General features: G+C 40.9%; 1 protein-coding gene across 1 annotated transcript; it reads left to right on the top strand.

Moving 5' to 3' along the window:
* The first annotated feature begins 1,614 nt into the window (after positions 1 to 1,614).
* LOC114701684 (cystatin-13-like) lies at positions 1,615 to 13,127 on the top strand. The gene is made up of 4 exons (XM_028881826.2): positions 1,615 to 1,774; positions 5,068 to 5,420; positions 10,344 to 10,457; positions 12,962 to 13,127. Exons 2-4 carry the CDS (start codon positions 5,193 to 5,195, stop codon positions 13,043 to 13,045), a joined length of 426 nt encoding a protein of 141 aa, XP_028737659.1. The 5' UTR covers positions 1,615 to 1,774; positions 5,068 to 5,192; the 3' UTR covers positions 13,046 to 13,127.
* Positions 13,128 to 13,381: the final 254 nt, after the last annotated feature.

Below are 13,381 nucleotides of genomic sequence, written 5' to 3' on the forward strand. Positions count from 1 at the left end.
TGACTGTATGTGCATGGGTGTTAAGACCATCTACTGCAGTATGGTACTCTCTAAGCAGACATGTTCCTGAAAAAAACAGATTGTCTTTTAGCATCTATCAACTGCCAATAACTCCTCAGGTAGGAGTGAGGCTTCATGGGTCTTCCCCAAGACATACTGGGATTTGGGGTGGCTTTATTGTGTGGGTGTCTTGTGCATGCAGCCAAAGCACCTGTGAGTTCATATGTGCAACAGTGCCACTATGTCTGGAAAATATTGGTTCACCATCATTATCTACTCCCTCTTCCCAATGATTTCTGAGCTTTAGGAGTTGGGGCATAATGCAGATGTCTCCTTTAGAGTTGAGCACTCTACGGTCTCTTTCTCTCTCTGTGTTAGCCAGTTGTAGGTCTCTATATTGATCACTGTGCTGGTTAGTTTTATGTCAGCTTGACTCAAGCTAAAGTCACCATAGAGGACATAACCTCAATTAAGGAAATGCCTCCATAAGATCAGGCTGTAGGCAAGCCTGTAGGTTATTTTCTTAATTAATGATTGATGGGGGAGGGCCCAGCTCATTGTGGGTGGTGCTATCCCTGAACTGGTTATCCTGGGTTCTATAAGAAAGCAGATTGAGCAAGCCAGTAAGCAGCACCCTTCAATAACTTCTGCATCAGCTCCTGCCTCCAGGTTCCCGCCCATCTTGAGTTCTTGTACTGACTTCCTTTGATAATGAACAGTGATATGAAAGCCAAAGAAGCCCTTTCCTCTCCAACTTGCTTTTTCGTCATGGTGTTTCATCACAGCAATAGAAACCCTAACTAAGACAATCATCATCTACCAATAAAAGAAGCTTCTCTGATGAGGGTTGAGAGATCCATTAATATGAGGGTATAAAGATGAGACTTTAGGGAGTAGTTTATCAATAGATCCATTTAGCATAATAAGACTATGACCTAGACAACCAGGAGTTTTTGACCCAATTAATGATTCCAGGAATAAGTTTCATCCTGTAGAGTGGGTTTTAAATCCAAGCAGAAAGTGTTTATTTACTCTGTAACATTTGTGCCACCATTACAGCAGCAGTCATGTCTTGCCAGGCCAGTCATTACCACAACTTGCAGGACTCACACCTGGGTTAGACTATTGATTACTTTTCTCCCCTGGAAGAGTGCATAGAACCTTCCAGTTCTACAAAAACTAGTCAGGAGGGATGAAGCTTTTTGGTCAGTCAATAATAGCTCTTTGATTTAGAAATTAAAAACTGTCACATATTTGCCAAATCTTTATCAGTTGCTTCACATCTATCTGTTAGGATAGCTATCATCAAAAAGATGAGTAACAAGAAATCTGATGCAGCTGTCTGAGTCATTTCTATTCCTGAGAGTAAGCCCTCACTTATATTTCTGCAGGTAACCCCAATCAAACTCATTGGTTCACCAACTTGACCTTTGGTGGTGTTTTCATTTAAGTCTGCTTCTGGTTTCCTATCTGGGATGAACATACATTTTTTCATATCTCCATGGAATAGTGTCACACAACACAAGAGCAGTGGGCAAAAGGCTGATAGGACCTGTCTCAGGTATCCTGACTAGAACAGCATCAGAAAGGCTGGCTTACCTCACAAAGGGGATGCAGGTATGACTACCTGACAGGAGAGTGCAGAGGCCAGAAGCACCTGGGGCTTAAAACCACAGATGCCTAACCTGAGATAGGAGCATGGCTTGAGTGTGATGGTGGTGGAGAGCAACCTGAGGATAGAGGCCATTTAATCATTTATTCACCGCAGATAAAGGTACCATTTGTGGGACAGAGCAGTTTCTTTACGGCCCAAAGACCAGCAACATCGCTGAGAACTTGGTTTAGACATGGTACAGAGTATAGAGTGTTCAGGGTAGTCTTCAAGGACCAAGAAAGTAATCTATAGATTAGAGAACAGAAAGACTTATTGAATAGTTAGTTCAAATTGACCTGTAATACATCAAGTAAGAACCAAGGTGATTAACATACTGGTTAACATACTTAAGGCATGGGGCAAGTAGGGTGGAGGTGGAGAGGTCACATTGTCTGGAACATGGGGTTACATCTTATGTCTCCTCCTACATCCACTTCATGGTGATGGTAGGTTAATGGGACCACAGTGGAGATTTGAGCAAGTGATGTGTCAGGAAACAAGTTGCAGTTACTTGTGGGGAGAACTTCTAAGATGACCAGTCTATGCTGCTGAAGATGGGATAGGCAAGGCCAATGGAAGCTAGTAAAAGGAACTTACCAAGGACACAAACAGAAAATCTATTGAAATACTCTATACAAGTGGGTAGCAGATGAGACCACAGAGAGGAAGTTTCATTGCTGATAGGATGTAGAAGTCTTACAGTAGTGAGGGGTAGCTACTTGATCTTATAGAACATTTGTATGAGGTCCAAATCTGGATAGAGAGATGGGCATCTCACTATCTTATTAATTAGTAAAATTTATAGCACACGTTGTCTTTCTTGAGATTAGTCTTCTATGTCAGATGCTATAGGTCACTGGGAATTTTGCTCCAGGTGCCTGCATAAGACATCTTAAGTCACTAGGGGTCAGGATCAAAGTGGTTGTGGCTGGGTTGCTAAAATGTGGGGATTTTGTTTTTGTTTTTGTTTTTTTTTTTGCCTTTTTCTTTATAGTATGGTGCCTGAATTGTGAGTAGTATTAATATCATATATATTCTGTTTTTTCCTAGACATACAATGATAGTTTAATTCATAGATATATGCAAGGATGATCAATAGCTACCAGCAAAATAGAGCAATTGTAGTGTTCTACAATAAAATTATTTCAAATTAACGAGTTGCTTACTTCTGGAATTTTCTATTTGGTACTTTTGGACCACAGTTCACAACCGATAACCCAAATCAGAGTGAGGTACAATGTTACACTTGATTACTCACTTATAGGATGGATTCAAGTGCACCAAGCTGGCACAGTTGTCCACTTGATAAACCTACTGCATGAGTTGATTGACATTACCTGTGGAGAGGATACACGGGGCCAGAATGATGTTATCAGACAATGGCCGAATTAAGAACTCAGAAATACCCTGGTTATGTGTATCCATTCATACTCAGTGCCTGATACATTGTCTCTTAGTTCTGCCATCAAATTCTATGCACCACCTAAATGCAGTCTTTCCACTTCTCATAAATTCTGCAATGTCTCAGGCTATTTGTCTGCTTGTTCACTGTTGAGACTGCACATGCCTTAACCAGTTTGTCCAGATGTTAGAAATTTCAACTCAATTTATCATCTTTGGTAAAATCTGGATAACCTTAAAATCAAATGTGTATTCCAGGCTGTGGCTTAACGTGTGCATGTCTGCTAGATTGAGGTAGGTTAACAGGGTGAGGCCAACAGTGGTTAGGCCTGGAAGCCTCCATCAAGTAGCCTAAGGCATTTTCTTGGCTTCTTAATAAGCCTTATTTCCCTCCCTTGTAGAGGGGCTAGCTACTCAGTATACAGCAGCCATGGAAGATGGTTGGCAGTGAGGGAGTGACGTAAGAGGCAGAGGGCCTGACAAGCCCCAGGATGGTAAGAAGATCTGAGTTCTAATCTGCTCAGTCAATGGGGAGGTTCTGGGGACACAGCCTTTCAGGCCTGTGTGCAATCTCAGGTGGGGGTTGCCACACCTGTACATGGAAAGTGAAGGACTTGGAGAATATATTCTTGCTGAGGAAGTGCTTCCCATGCTGCCTGTGCACAGAGATCTGATTCAGACATCTCTGTGCATCGTGACCTTGAGAACAAAGAGATGGTATCATTCAGAAAAAAGAGGGGTGGGGGATGGGAGGTGAAGGGGTGGGTGAGTGATGAAAGTGTAAGTCCTTCCAGGAAACAAATGGCTGAGATGGGGAAATGGGCTAAATTATAACAGTAGAGGGTTTTTGTTTGTTTGGTTTTTTAAATTAACTTTCTTTGGAGAAGGAGAGAGAAATCCTAAGAGTTCATTGTTGCTGTGTAAACATTATTTAGAATTCACAATGTATCCCTGGAACCATATGTGTGCGGTCTCCAAGCAATGTTCCAATTCTCTCTAGGTATCAAAAGGACACCCAGTGATTCAGTTAAATTTCAACATCACCTGGCACCAGCCTAAGGCAACACAGGCTAGACTCGGTTCAATAAGATTCCCACTTTAGATGCCAATCACCAGTGGAAGGTCCCCAGGGTAGCTCACACTTTCTTTGAACCTTGCTACCAATGGAAGGCCCCCACAACCTCTGCCTCAATTTTGGTATCTTATTCAATTTTCTGTGGTCATGACTGAATATCATAAATTGAAAATAATCGAGGTTAATGTGGGTCTGAGGTTTGTGGTTCTAAGTACACAATTGAAGGACCACATCTGGTGAGGGCCTCTCCATGGTATCATAACATGGTGGAGGAACAAGTGACTAAAAGAGGTACAAAGTCACTTCTGCAAAGACTAACCTGCCTCAGCAATAACAGTACTGATCCACTCAAAGACGATGAAGGAACTGTGACCTATCTTCTGGGTAAATATTCCACATCTTAATTTTATTCTAATTACAGTCAGATTTCCACCTGTTCCTTGGAATGGACAATTATTAAGGAACAGGTGAGAAGCTGGATGCACAACAGGAAAGGCGGGTACTTGGGTACTTGGGATTTCATTTCATTTCCACCGAATCTCCACGTCTTCACCAATCTGGAAGCTCTCTGAATTCTTTTCGGACATGCTACAGAGGTTCCATTATACAGGCAAAAATAATATAATCATTACCCATTGGTGATTAACCCAATCTCCATGCCTTCGAGGTCAAAGATGAACTGAAAGGTCCAATCTGATTGGTTTTTCTGGCAATGAGCTCCGTCTTTTTAGTTACCAAAGGGTCCACCAAGAGCTAATTTATACATGGCTGAAAAGGGCTTGCTATGGAACGTGTATATGCTCCTTCCTCTCACTGTCACTCAGGAATCCCTTGGGTTATAATGACAGAAATGGGAGATAGAAACCAAATATGTATTTCTCATTATAGTGCAGTATCCTAATGATGTCAACAGAAATCCCTTCCTTTTAACCCACAGCAGTGTCAGGAGTTGGGGTGAAAGAGTATTGACCTGCAGAGACAGCAGGGCCCTTACTGGCTACATCTACACCAGCTCTGGAAAGAAAAAAGGAACTTAGCATGTGTCTCCTTGAATAAGGTCCCATGGCCAGATCCTTACAGATTCTGCTGCTCCTGGTGACCACAGTGGGCCTTGTGTCTAAAAGAGTCCAAGCCTGGGGCTCACCCAAGATTGTGAGGCCATTTGAAGACATCCCCCAAACCTATGTCTATGTGCGGCAAGCAGTCTGGTATGCCATGAAGGAGTATAACAAGGACAGCACGGACCAGTACAACTTCAAGGTGGTGGACATCCTAAAATCTCAGGAGCAGGTAGGTGCGGTGTCTGCTCCTTGCTCCCTTATCCCTTGGTCTTCTTTTGAGGACAGAGATCAGTGTCAGGGATAGGAATGGAAACGAGGTCAAAAGATGTCTGTATCTAAAATATATCATTTTACTTTAAAAGTGAAAAATATATTCAGATTTTGCTATTTACTAGTCTGAGATAGAGAAAAAGCATAAAATATCAATTAAAATTGTTTACCTTAAAAGTATAGGTGAGGGGCTGGAGAGATGGCTCAGCAGTTAAGAGCACTTGCTGCTCTTGCAGAGAGGATCCAGGTTTGGTTGCCATCACCTACATGGCAGCTCACAACTCTTTGTAACTCTGGTTCTAGGGGATCTGATGCCCCTTTCTGGCTTCTGTGGTCCCTAGGCACATACATGGTACACATATGTGCATACAGGCTAAACATTCATACACATAAAATAAAATAAATATTTCAAAGCATCTTTGTTTAATTTATTTTGCATCCTGACTGCAGTTTCTCCTCCCCTACCTCCTTCCATTCCCTTACCCCACCTCTCCCCTCTGCCCTCCTCCCTCCCTGCCAATATACTCCTCTATTTATGTTCAGAAAGGGGCAGGTATCCCATGGGTATCAGCAAAGCACTAACCTGGCTCATAGGAACTCACATAATCACAACCAACAACCAGGGAGCCTGCATGAGGCTGACCTAAGCCCTCTCCATATATTCGACAGTTGTGTAGTTTGGTCTATTTGTGAGGCTCCTAACAATGGGAACAAGGGCTGTCCCTAATATTTTCACTGGCTCTTGGGAACCTATTCCTCATACTGGATTGCCTTGCCCAGCCTAAATACAAAGGGAGATGCTTAGTCTTACCACAACTTAATAATCTTTTTTTTAAGTGTAGGTCAGAGCTCAAAAGGGGCAGCTACAGATTTTGTGCAGTGTTGAGTGCTAGTCCACACGAGCTTGTACAGCAGCCTTGAACTACGGAGGCTCAACTAGAACATTTACTTCCTCTTGGTCTGCTTTGTTTTTCATGACTCACTCCTTCAGCTTGCATAGCTTCCTAGGTAGGAGTTATTCTTCTGTACTATGGTAGGAAATCCAGGCACAGAAAGTATATAATGCTGCATAGCTGAGCAGAAGAGTCAAGACATAAGCCCAGATCCTTGTGATTTTAATCAGTATGTGACTCTGAGTGACTGGATGAGGTGAGCAGCTTCTGAATTGTGCTGGATAGTGGAAACCATGCAGCAAAAAGAAAAAGAGAGGTTCCTAGAAAATCCAAAGTCAGAGAAAAGACTCTGGAGAAGCAATGAGGGCCTGCCTCAGCATGCAAGAGCCCCTCTATCTCCTCCCATGTGCTGAGCAACTGGGAAGGTACATTAGGCTTGTGATTGGTTGATGGCTGAGTGAATTGACACTACTTGAAATTATTCTAACTTGAGAAGCACAGATGTTCTCCAAATTGCAATGATTTAACTTATGATTTTGTGACTTATGGCGGAGTGAAAGCAATATCTGTTCAATATAAACCTTGCTTTGGAATTTCAAATTTGGATATTTTCTTGAGCTATCAATATGTGGTATCATATTTTCTTGTGGTATTGTCACAGCTCCCAGTGAGCCCCATGGTCATAGAGAGAAAACTGACTGACTGGGGTACTATATTGCTAACCTAAGACATTTGTGAGGCTGAATATATTAACACATTTTCCACTTACAATATTTAAATATGTGGTTTTTCTTGAACGGGACATCTGCTTTGCTTAAATGCATAGCTGTGGTTCTCAATGAAGGATAGCTTTTGCTCCCAGGGGATTCTTGGCAATGGCTGGGGTGTTTGTTGATGATGTGAATGGAAGGGCTACTTCTGGTACCTATTAAGTTGAGACTTAGAATGCTACTCACTATCTTACAACAGCCAGGCCTCCCAGACAAAGAAAGATCCAGTTTCAAGATTTCCGTGTGGCTGAGGTTGAGAAACTTGATTTATCTCGATCTATATAAAAGTTCTAGGGTTCTGATTGGTAGCTGAGTTAAAAATGAAAGCCTGGCTGGGAGATGCTTCAGTTAGGAAATCGATGCAGTACAAGTATGAAGCCCTGAGTTTGATCCCCAGCAGTCATGTTTTAAAAAGCTAGATGTGGTAGTGCTTACTTTTAATGCTACTACTGAAAGAGGCAGAGACAGGGTCCCTGAGTTTTTCTGGCCAGCCAGTATTGCTTAGTAGGAGAGCTCTAGATTCAGTGAGACTTCCTGCTTAAAATAAAATTAAAAAAAAAAAAAAGGTAGAGAGGCATTGAGGAAGACTCCTGATGTTATACTTTGGCCTTCACATACATAACCACACATGTGTACCCACACTTATGCACATATACATGGATACATATACACACAATAAAAATGAAAGGAAACATGTTCTTGCTTCTCGGTATTTTCTTTCCATGTACATGCATTGTGGAAAGATTTAAGATAAAAAAATCCCTCGTGTGTGTGTGTGTGTGTGTGTGTGTGTGTGTGTGTGTGTGTTCAAGAAAGACAGAGAAACAGAGACAGAGAAGGGGTTTGGGGAGGGAGGAAGGGAGGACATGATATCTTGTATGCTTGTATGTGTGGTCAGAGGACAATTTGTGGGAGTTAGTCCCCTTCATCATGTGGATTCTAGGTATCACACTCAGGTGGCAAGCTTGGTGGTAGGTGATTTTACCCACTGAGCCATCTCACAGGTCCAGTTAAGTATATTTTGTATTCATGAAATCATACTGCTGTCTATTTTGCCACTCAAAATGTCATAGGAATTCGCCTAAGTACTGTTAGATTTATCTCAGTTTTCATCATACCTTGGAAACTGAAATAAAGCATGGTTATTTTTTGCTCATATCCTAGCAAATAAGCAGATTTGTTAACAGAAAAAGTAGAACAATGAACATGCCATTGCATGCAGCATAGCAATATTAAGAATTTTAATTCCTTGATTAAAGATGTATTTGTAAAATAATGGCAAATAGCCCCTGAATTCTACTAAATCTATTTATTTTTATTTACTTATTTTTTGTGGTGCTGGACATTGAGCACAGGGCCTCAGTTAGGCTGTGAATTAAAGAGATTTAGGTTCCTGCCCATGCTGCTGGTGTGTGAGTGTCTCTTGCCATTCATCATACCAATATTAGAACTCTCTTGTCTTTTAGATATTTGTCTGTTTAATAGATGTGAAAATACATCTCTTTGTATTTCCAGTACCCATGAAAAAATGTGTCTTTTATTTAGTTTAAGGACAATGTGTTTTCTTCTATGAGTTCTTTCTTCTCTCATATTATTTAATTATCTGTTAGTTGATAAATTTGTTATGCATATAAAATTAACTAAGTACGTGTGTGTGTGTGTGTGTGTGTGTGTGTGACTGTACTTGCCCATTCAGTGTTTGAAGTTTAATTTTGCTTATAGGGTCTTTAGATTTTTTGAAAACATAGCAACAAAGCATTTGGTTCTTTTCTTCCCATATGCTGTTTGGGTTTTGCATCTTGCTTAAGAAGCCTTCTTCCACCTAGCATGGATTTATTTATAGACTGAGCACTAGGTATAATGTTTACATTTTTCTAAAAATAAGAGGCAATCACCAGAACTCTCCTCATAAAAAAAGCCTCTAGATTTTTGAAAGATGGGTATAGCAGAGGCTAAATTTTCAGATGTGGTTGAAATAACTGTAGAATTCTTTATTCTCTTCCTTGGTCTGTCAGTTCCTGGGCTTTCTCATAATTGCCTCCAAAAGCATGCTTTGGAAATGTAATCCCTTATGTGAGGGTATGGAGATGTGGTCCCAAGGGGAGGTTTTTATGCTATAAAGAGAATTCTTAACTTGGGCATCTATTTCACTTCTCTCTCACAATTGTTTTATTTTTATTGACACTATTATTGTGTGTATACACACACATGGTATGTGTATGTATTCACATGGGTAGGTGCACTCATGTGGGTGCCTGTGTGAGCATGCATTGAAAGGCCACAGGTGATCTATCATTATCTCCAAATCTGGAGCTCATTGATTTTGCTATGCTGGCTGGCACTTAGCTTGGACACTGATCTGTTTTTAAAGGTCTTGAGGCTTCACAATCAATCTCTTGCCTTTTTTTTTTCTTGTGCTCCTTCTTGTCCTTCTGCTTTCCATTGTGGTAGGATGTAACAAGAAGACTCCTGCTAGACATGGGCTCCTGGATCTGGGAATGTGTAGCCTCTAAAATCTCAAAAATTAAATATTCCATTCTTTACAGATCACCTAATCTCAAGTTACAATAAATAAACGGTTAGTTTTCACTGGAGAATGCTCTTTGTAATTTCCTTGCTTCATTCTGGGAACACTTGCTATTATTTGCTATTTAAAATTAAAAACCTTGGGGCTAAGGAGGAGGCTCAGTAAAGTGCTTTCTGCACATGCAGGAGGATCTGAATTTGATCTACAGTGTGTACTTAAATGTTGGACGTGGCAGTACACGCCTGCAACCCCAGCTCTTGGGGCAATGGGCAGATAAACAGATCCCTGAACCTCTTTTGCCATCTAGCTTAGCAAAATTAATGAGCTCCAGGTTCAGTGAATGTGATCCAAGAAGACATCAACATTGACTTGTGGCCTATCTGTGCATACTCACATAGGCACCCTCATGCACAAATATACCTACCCACATGAATACATACATATACCATATATATATATAATAAAAACAATGTCAATTAACAAAAAATAAAACCATTGTGAGAGAGAAGTGAGACAGATATCATGGTAAGAATTCTTTCAAATAATCTTAAAACTTCTTCCAGGAGCTGTAGAGTCAAGGAAGAGCAGGAAGATAGTCTAGCCCTACGTAGCCAATGGCATATTGACTTCTCAGAGGGGATGCTTGGTGCTGTTTGCTTCTATAAGATTTAACTTATGTGACTCATTGACAGGTCACAGACAGCCTGGAGTACTATCTTGAAGTAAATATTGCCCGAACGATGTGCAAGAAAATTATAGGAGAAAATGAAAACTGCTTGTTTCAAAATGATCCTAAAATGAAAAAGGTATGTAGCTGACATGAGAGGAAATATCCCGTCCCACCTGTGTGATAAAGAACACTGTGAGGCCAGTTTCTTATTTAAACTCTACTCTGTTTGAAGCTGTTGTAGCCAGATTCCAGAACTAAGGTGTTGTTTCTATTATCTATCATTAACAACATCCTACCCTATTCTACAAGACATACACATACATATATACATGTACATGCAACCAGGGAGACATATATACATACAAGTATACACAGAGAGACATATACATTATACACAAAAATGGGCTTAAAGCAAAGCCAATTCACTATTTCTTGCTATTTTGCATTCTGGACAGGGTTATTTTGAGCAATCCTTCTACTCCTGTGGTGTGTACTGGCAGGAATATTCCAGACTAGTGGGTCACTCACAATCACATATTAGTGCCTCACAGAGGATGGATGATAAAGCTGGAGCTACTCAAACTTCATTCCCTCTGTTTGAGGCTACTCTGGTACAAAGCCATAGAGTGAAAAATAGTATTCTGTTCTCTTTCAGAACTGAGGGATGTCCTGGCATATGGATCTGTTCTTGCTAAAATTAGGGACATCTCAGCCAAACTAGCATAAATTCACCAGCCTGTATTCGTTCACTTCTTCATAAATAGGTGGTCCTAAGGAAATATACCATTTTAATTTCAAATATTTATTATTATATATTATTATTATTAATAATAGTAGTAGTATATGTGTACATGCTTGTGCATATGCGTGCCAGAGGTTGATGCTGGGTTATCTTCTATTGCTCTTCATCTTGCTTTTGGAGACATAGTCTTTCACTGAAGATGGAGCTTGTCATTTGGGCTAGATGGGCTGGTCAGGAAGCCCCCGGGATCTGTCTGTCTCTGTTCCCCACAGTGCTGAGGTTACAGGTGTGTGATGTTGTACCTAGCTTTTACATGGTACTGTAGTCTGAATTCAGGTCCTCGTGCTTGTTCAGCGAGCACTTTACCCACTTAGCTATCTTGGCAGCTCTTCTTTCTTAAGGAAGAGGTACGTAGACTCTGCTATCAGTCCTGAGTAGTGGCCATCTTGGTAGAGACCCTGATGCAAGTGCCATGTACTGGGTGGAGCTCAGCCAATGAAGAGCATGGCATGACAACTTCATTGAAATCCTTGAAGCAGGGAGTGTCAGGAAGAAATCATTTTGTCTGATTCTATTAGGTCTGCTGTTGTATGGAAGCCTTGGGAGGCTTGCTTAATACAGTATCCCACATTCTGTCTTTTGCTCTTTCATGTTAGAGTTGAGGGGCATCATAGCTATGCTCTAGTGTTAACCAGACCTTGTGCCCGAATGGATACTACACAGGGGCCAGTTGCTCACAATGGGACCAACACTGATGTCTGATAAGCAAAGATATTTTATATCTCAATTTATGCTGTAAAAGTGAATTATGTTGTATAAGTGTACATAAATGTTTTCTAAAACTACATGAAATTGTACTAGAGATAAAAATGGTAGTATGGGTCTTTCTGGGACCCTTGATGATTGTCTAATTTTTTTCTCCCAGGAGTTTCCTTGAACATCATCTATGTCAACCTTCATAGAAATTCATATAACTTGAAGCTTTTCTTCTCTCTGCTTTTTAAATTACTGTGCATTATTTGCATATTTTGTTGCAATTTCTTTGTCATCTTTGCTTGAGGATGTTATTCACATTTATATGGTTGCCATAGAGGTGTTTCAACTTTACATTTTTATTCCAAGTTAATGTGAATTTTTAGGGGAGAGACTAGAAAAACAAGGGTGCTCACTGTCCACTATGAGAATGGAGCTGCACTTCTTCAAGATCCGAGACCAGGTCACACATCTCTCTGAGATTCTCCACCTGAAGCCGATTTTGCTTGGTGTCTGGACAGATTTTTCTACTCTCTCTAAGGAACACATGTCTCTGTTCTATTCTTGTTTTATTGGTTCCATAGAGCAGAATCCAATAAAACAAAAGGCCTCTGTGGATCACAGGAAAATGGGTTGTAGCTAGAGGCAGACTTGAAAGGCTGAGCAGTTCCTGTGTTCAGAATGATTTTGTGAGGAAGGCTGACTCCTCTGCCTTAAGGATCAAGGTTGACCATGCATGCCGTGCAATGGGTATGGTTGATTCACTCTTAGTCCTCTCAAGTCAAGTACTGGGACCTGGAAATAGGGACTTGTGTGATTTCCTTATTTCTTTCGTGTGTGTGTGTGTTGTGTGTGTGTGTGTGTGTGTGTGTGTGTGTGTGTGATGTAAATGTGTAAGCACATGTACATGCAGACTATTCTCTACCTTATCTTTTGGGATAAGTTTTCTCCTCGAGCTCATCGATTGGTAGACTGGGGGGACCACTGACCTCTCTGCCTGTCTCTGCTCATCCTGTGCTTGGGTTATAGATATGTGCAACCATGACTGAATTTTTTTTTACATGGGTTCTTGGGATCCAAATTCAGGTACTTTACTATGCCATCTCCATAGTTCCCTAAATAACTGTTCTTTTTCTCTTTTTTAGATGCTGTTTTGCATTTTTATTGTTAGCTCCAAACCATGGAAATTTGAACTTAAAATGCTGAAGAAACAATGCAAAGAAATCTAATCAGCATCCAGTACACCTTGACACTCTCACTTTTCTTTTAAATAATAAAGATGCTTGCAAGATAATGGACCACCACCTCTGACCCACTGACTTCGGGTTTTTTTTTTTTTTGTGTGTGTGTGTGTGTATGTATGAGAGAGAGAGAGAGAGAGAGAGAGAGAGAGAGAGAGAGAGAGAGAGGAGAGAGAGAGAGAGAGGAGAGAGAGAGAGGAGAGAGAGAGGAGAGAGAGAGGAGAGGGAGAGGAGAGAGGGAGAGAGAGAGAGAAGAGAGAGAGGGAGGGAGAGGGAGAGGGAGAGAGAGTGTGTTCTTTGGATCTTGTGCTGAGAATGAGTGAA

The sequence above is a fragment of the Peromyscus leucopus genome, chromosome 4 (assembly GCF_004664715.2).
Source record: "Peromyscus leucopus breed LL Stock chromosome 4, UCI_PerLeu_2.1, whole genome shotgun sequence".
Taxonomy (NCBI): domain Eukaryota; kingdom Metazoa; phylum Chordata; class Mammalia; order Rodentia; family Cricetidae; genus Peromyscus; species Peromyscus leucopus.

Bases quoted from the DNA above. Each gene is read 5' to 3' on its own strand.
- LOC114701684 (XM_028881826.2), top strand. From the start codon at position 5,193: ATGGCCAGATCCTTACAGATTCTGCTGCTCCTGGTGACCACAGTGGGC. The intron at 5,421-10,343 runs GTAGGTGCGGTG...ACTCATTGACAG, and splicing joins TCCTAAAATCTCAGGAGCAG to GTCACAGACAGCCTGGAGTA. The intron at 10,458-12,961 runs GTATGTAGCTGA...TCTCTTTTTTAG, and splicing joins ATGATCCTAAAATGAAAAAG to ATGCTGTTTTGCATTTTTAT.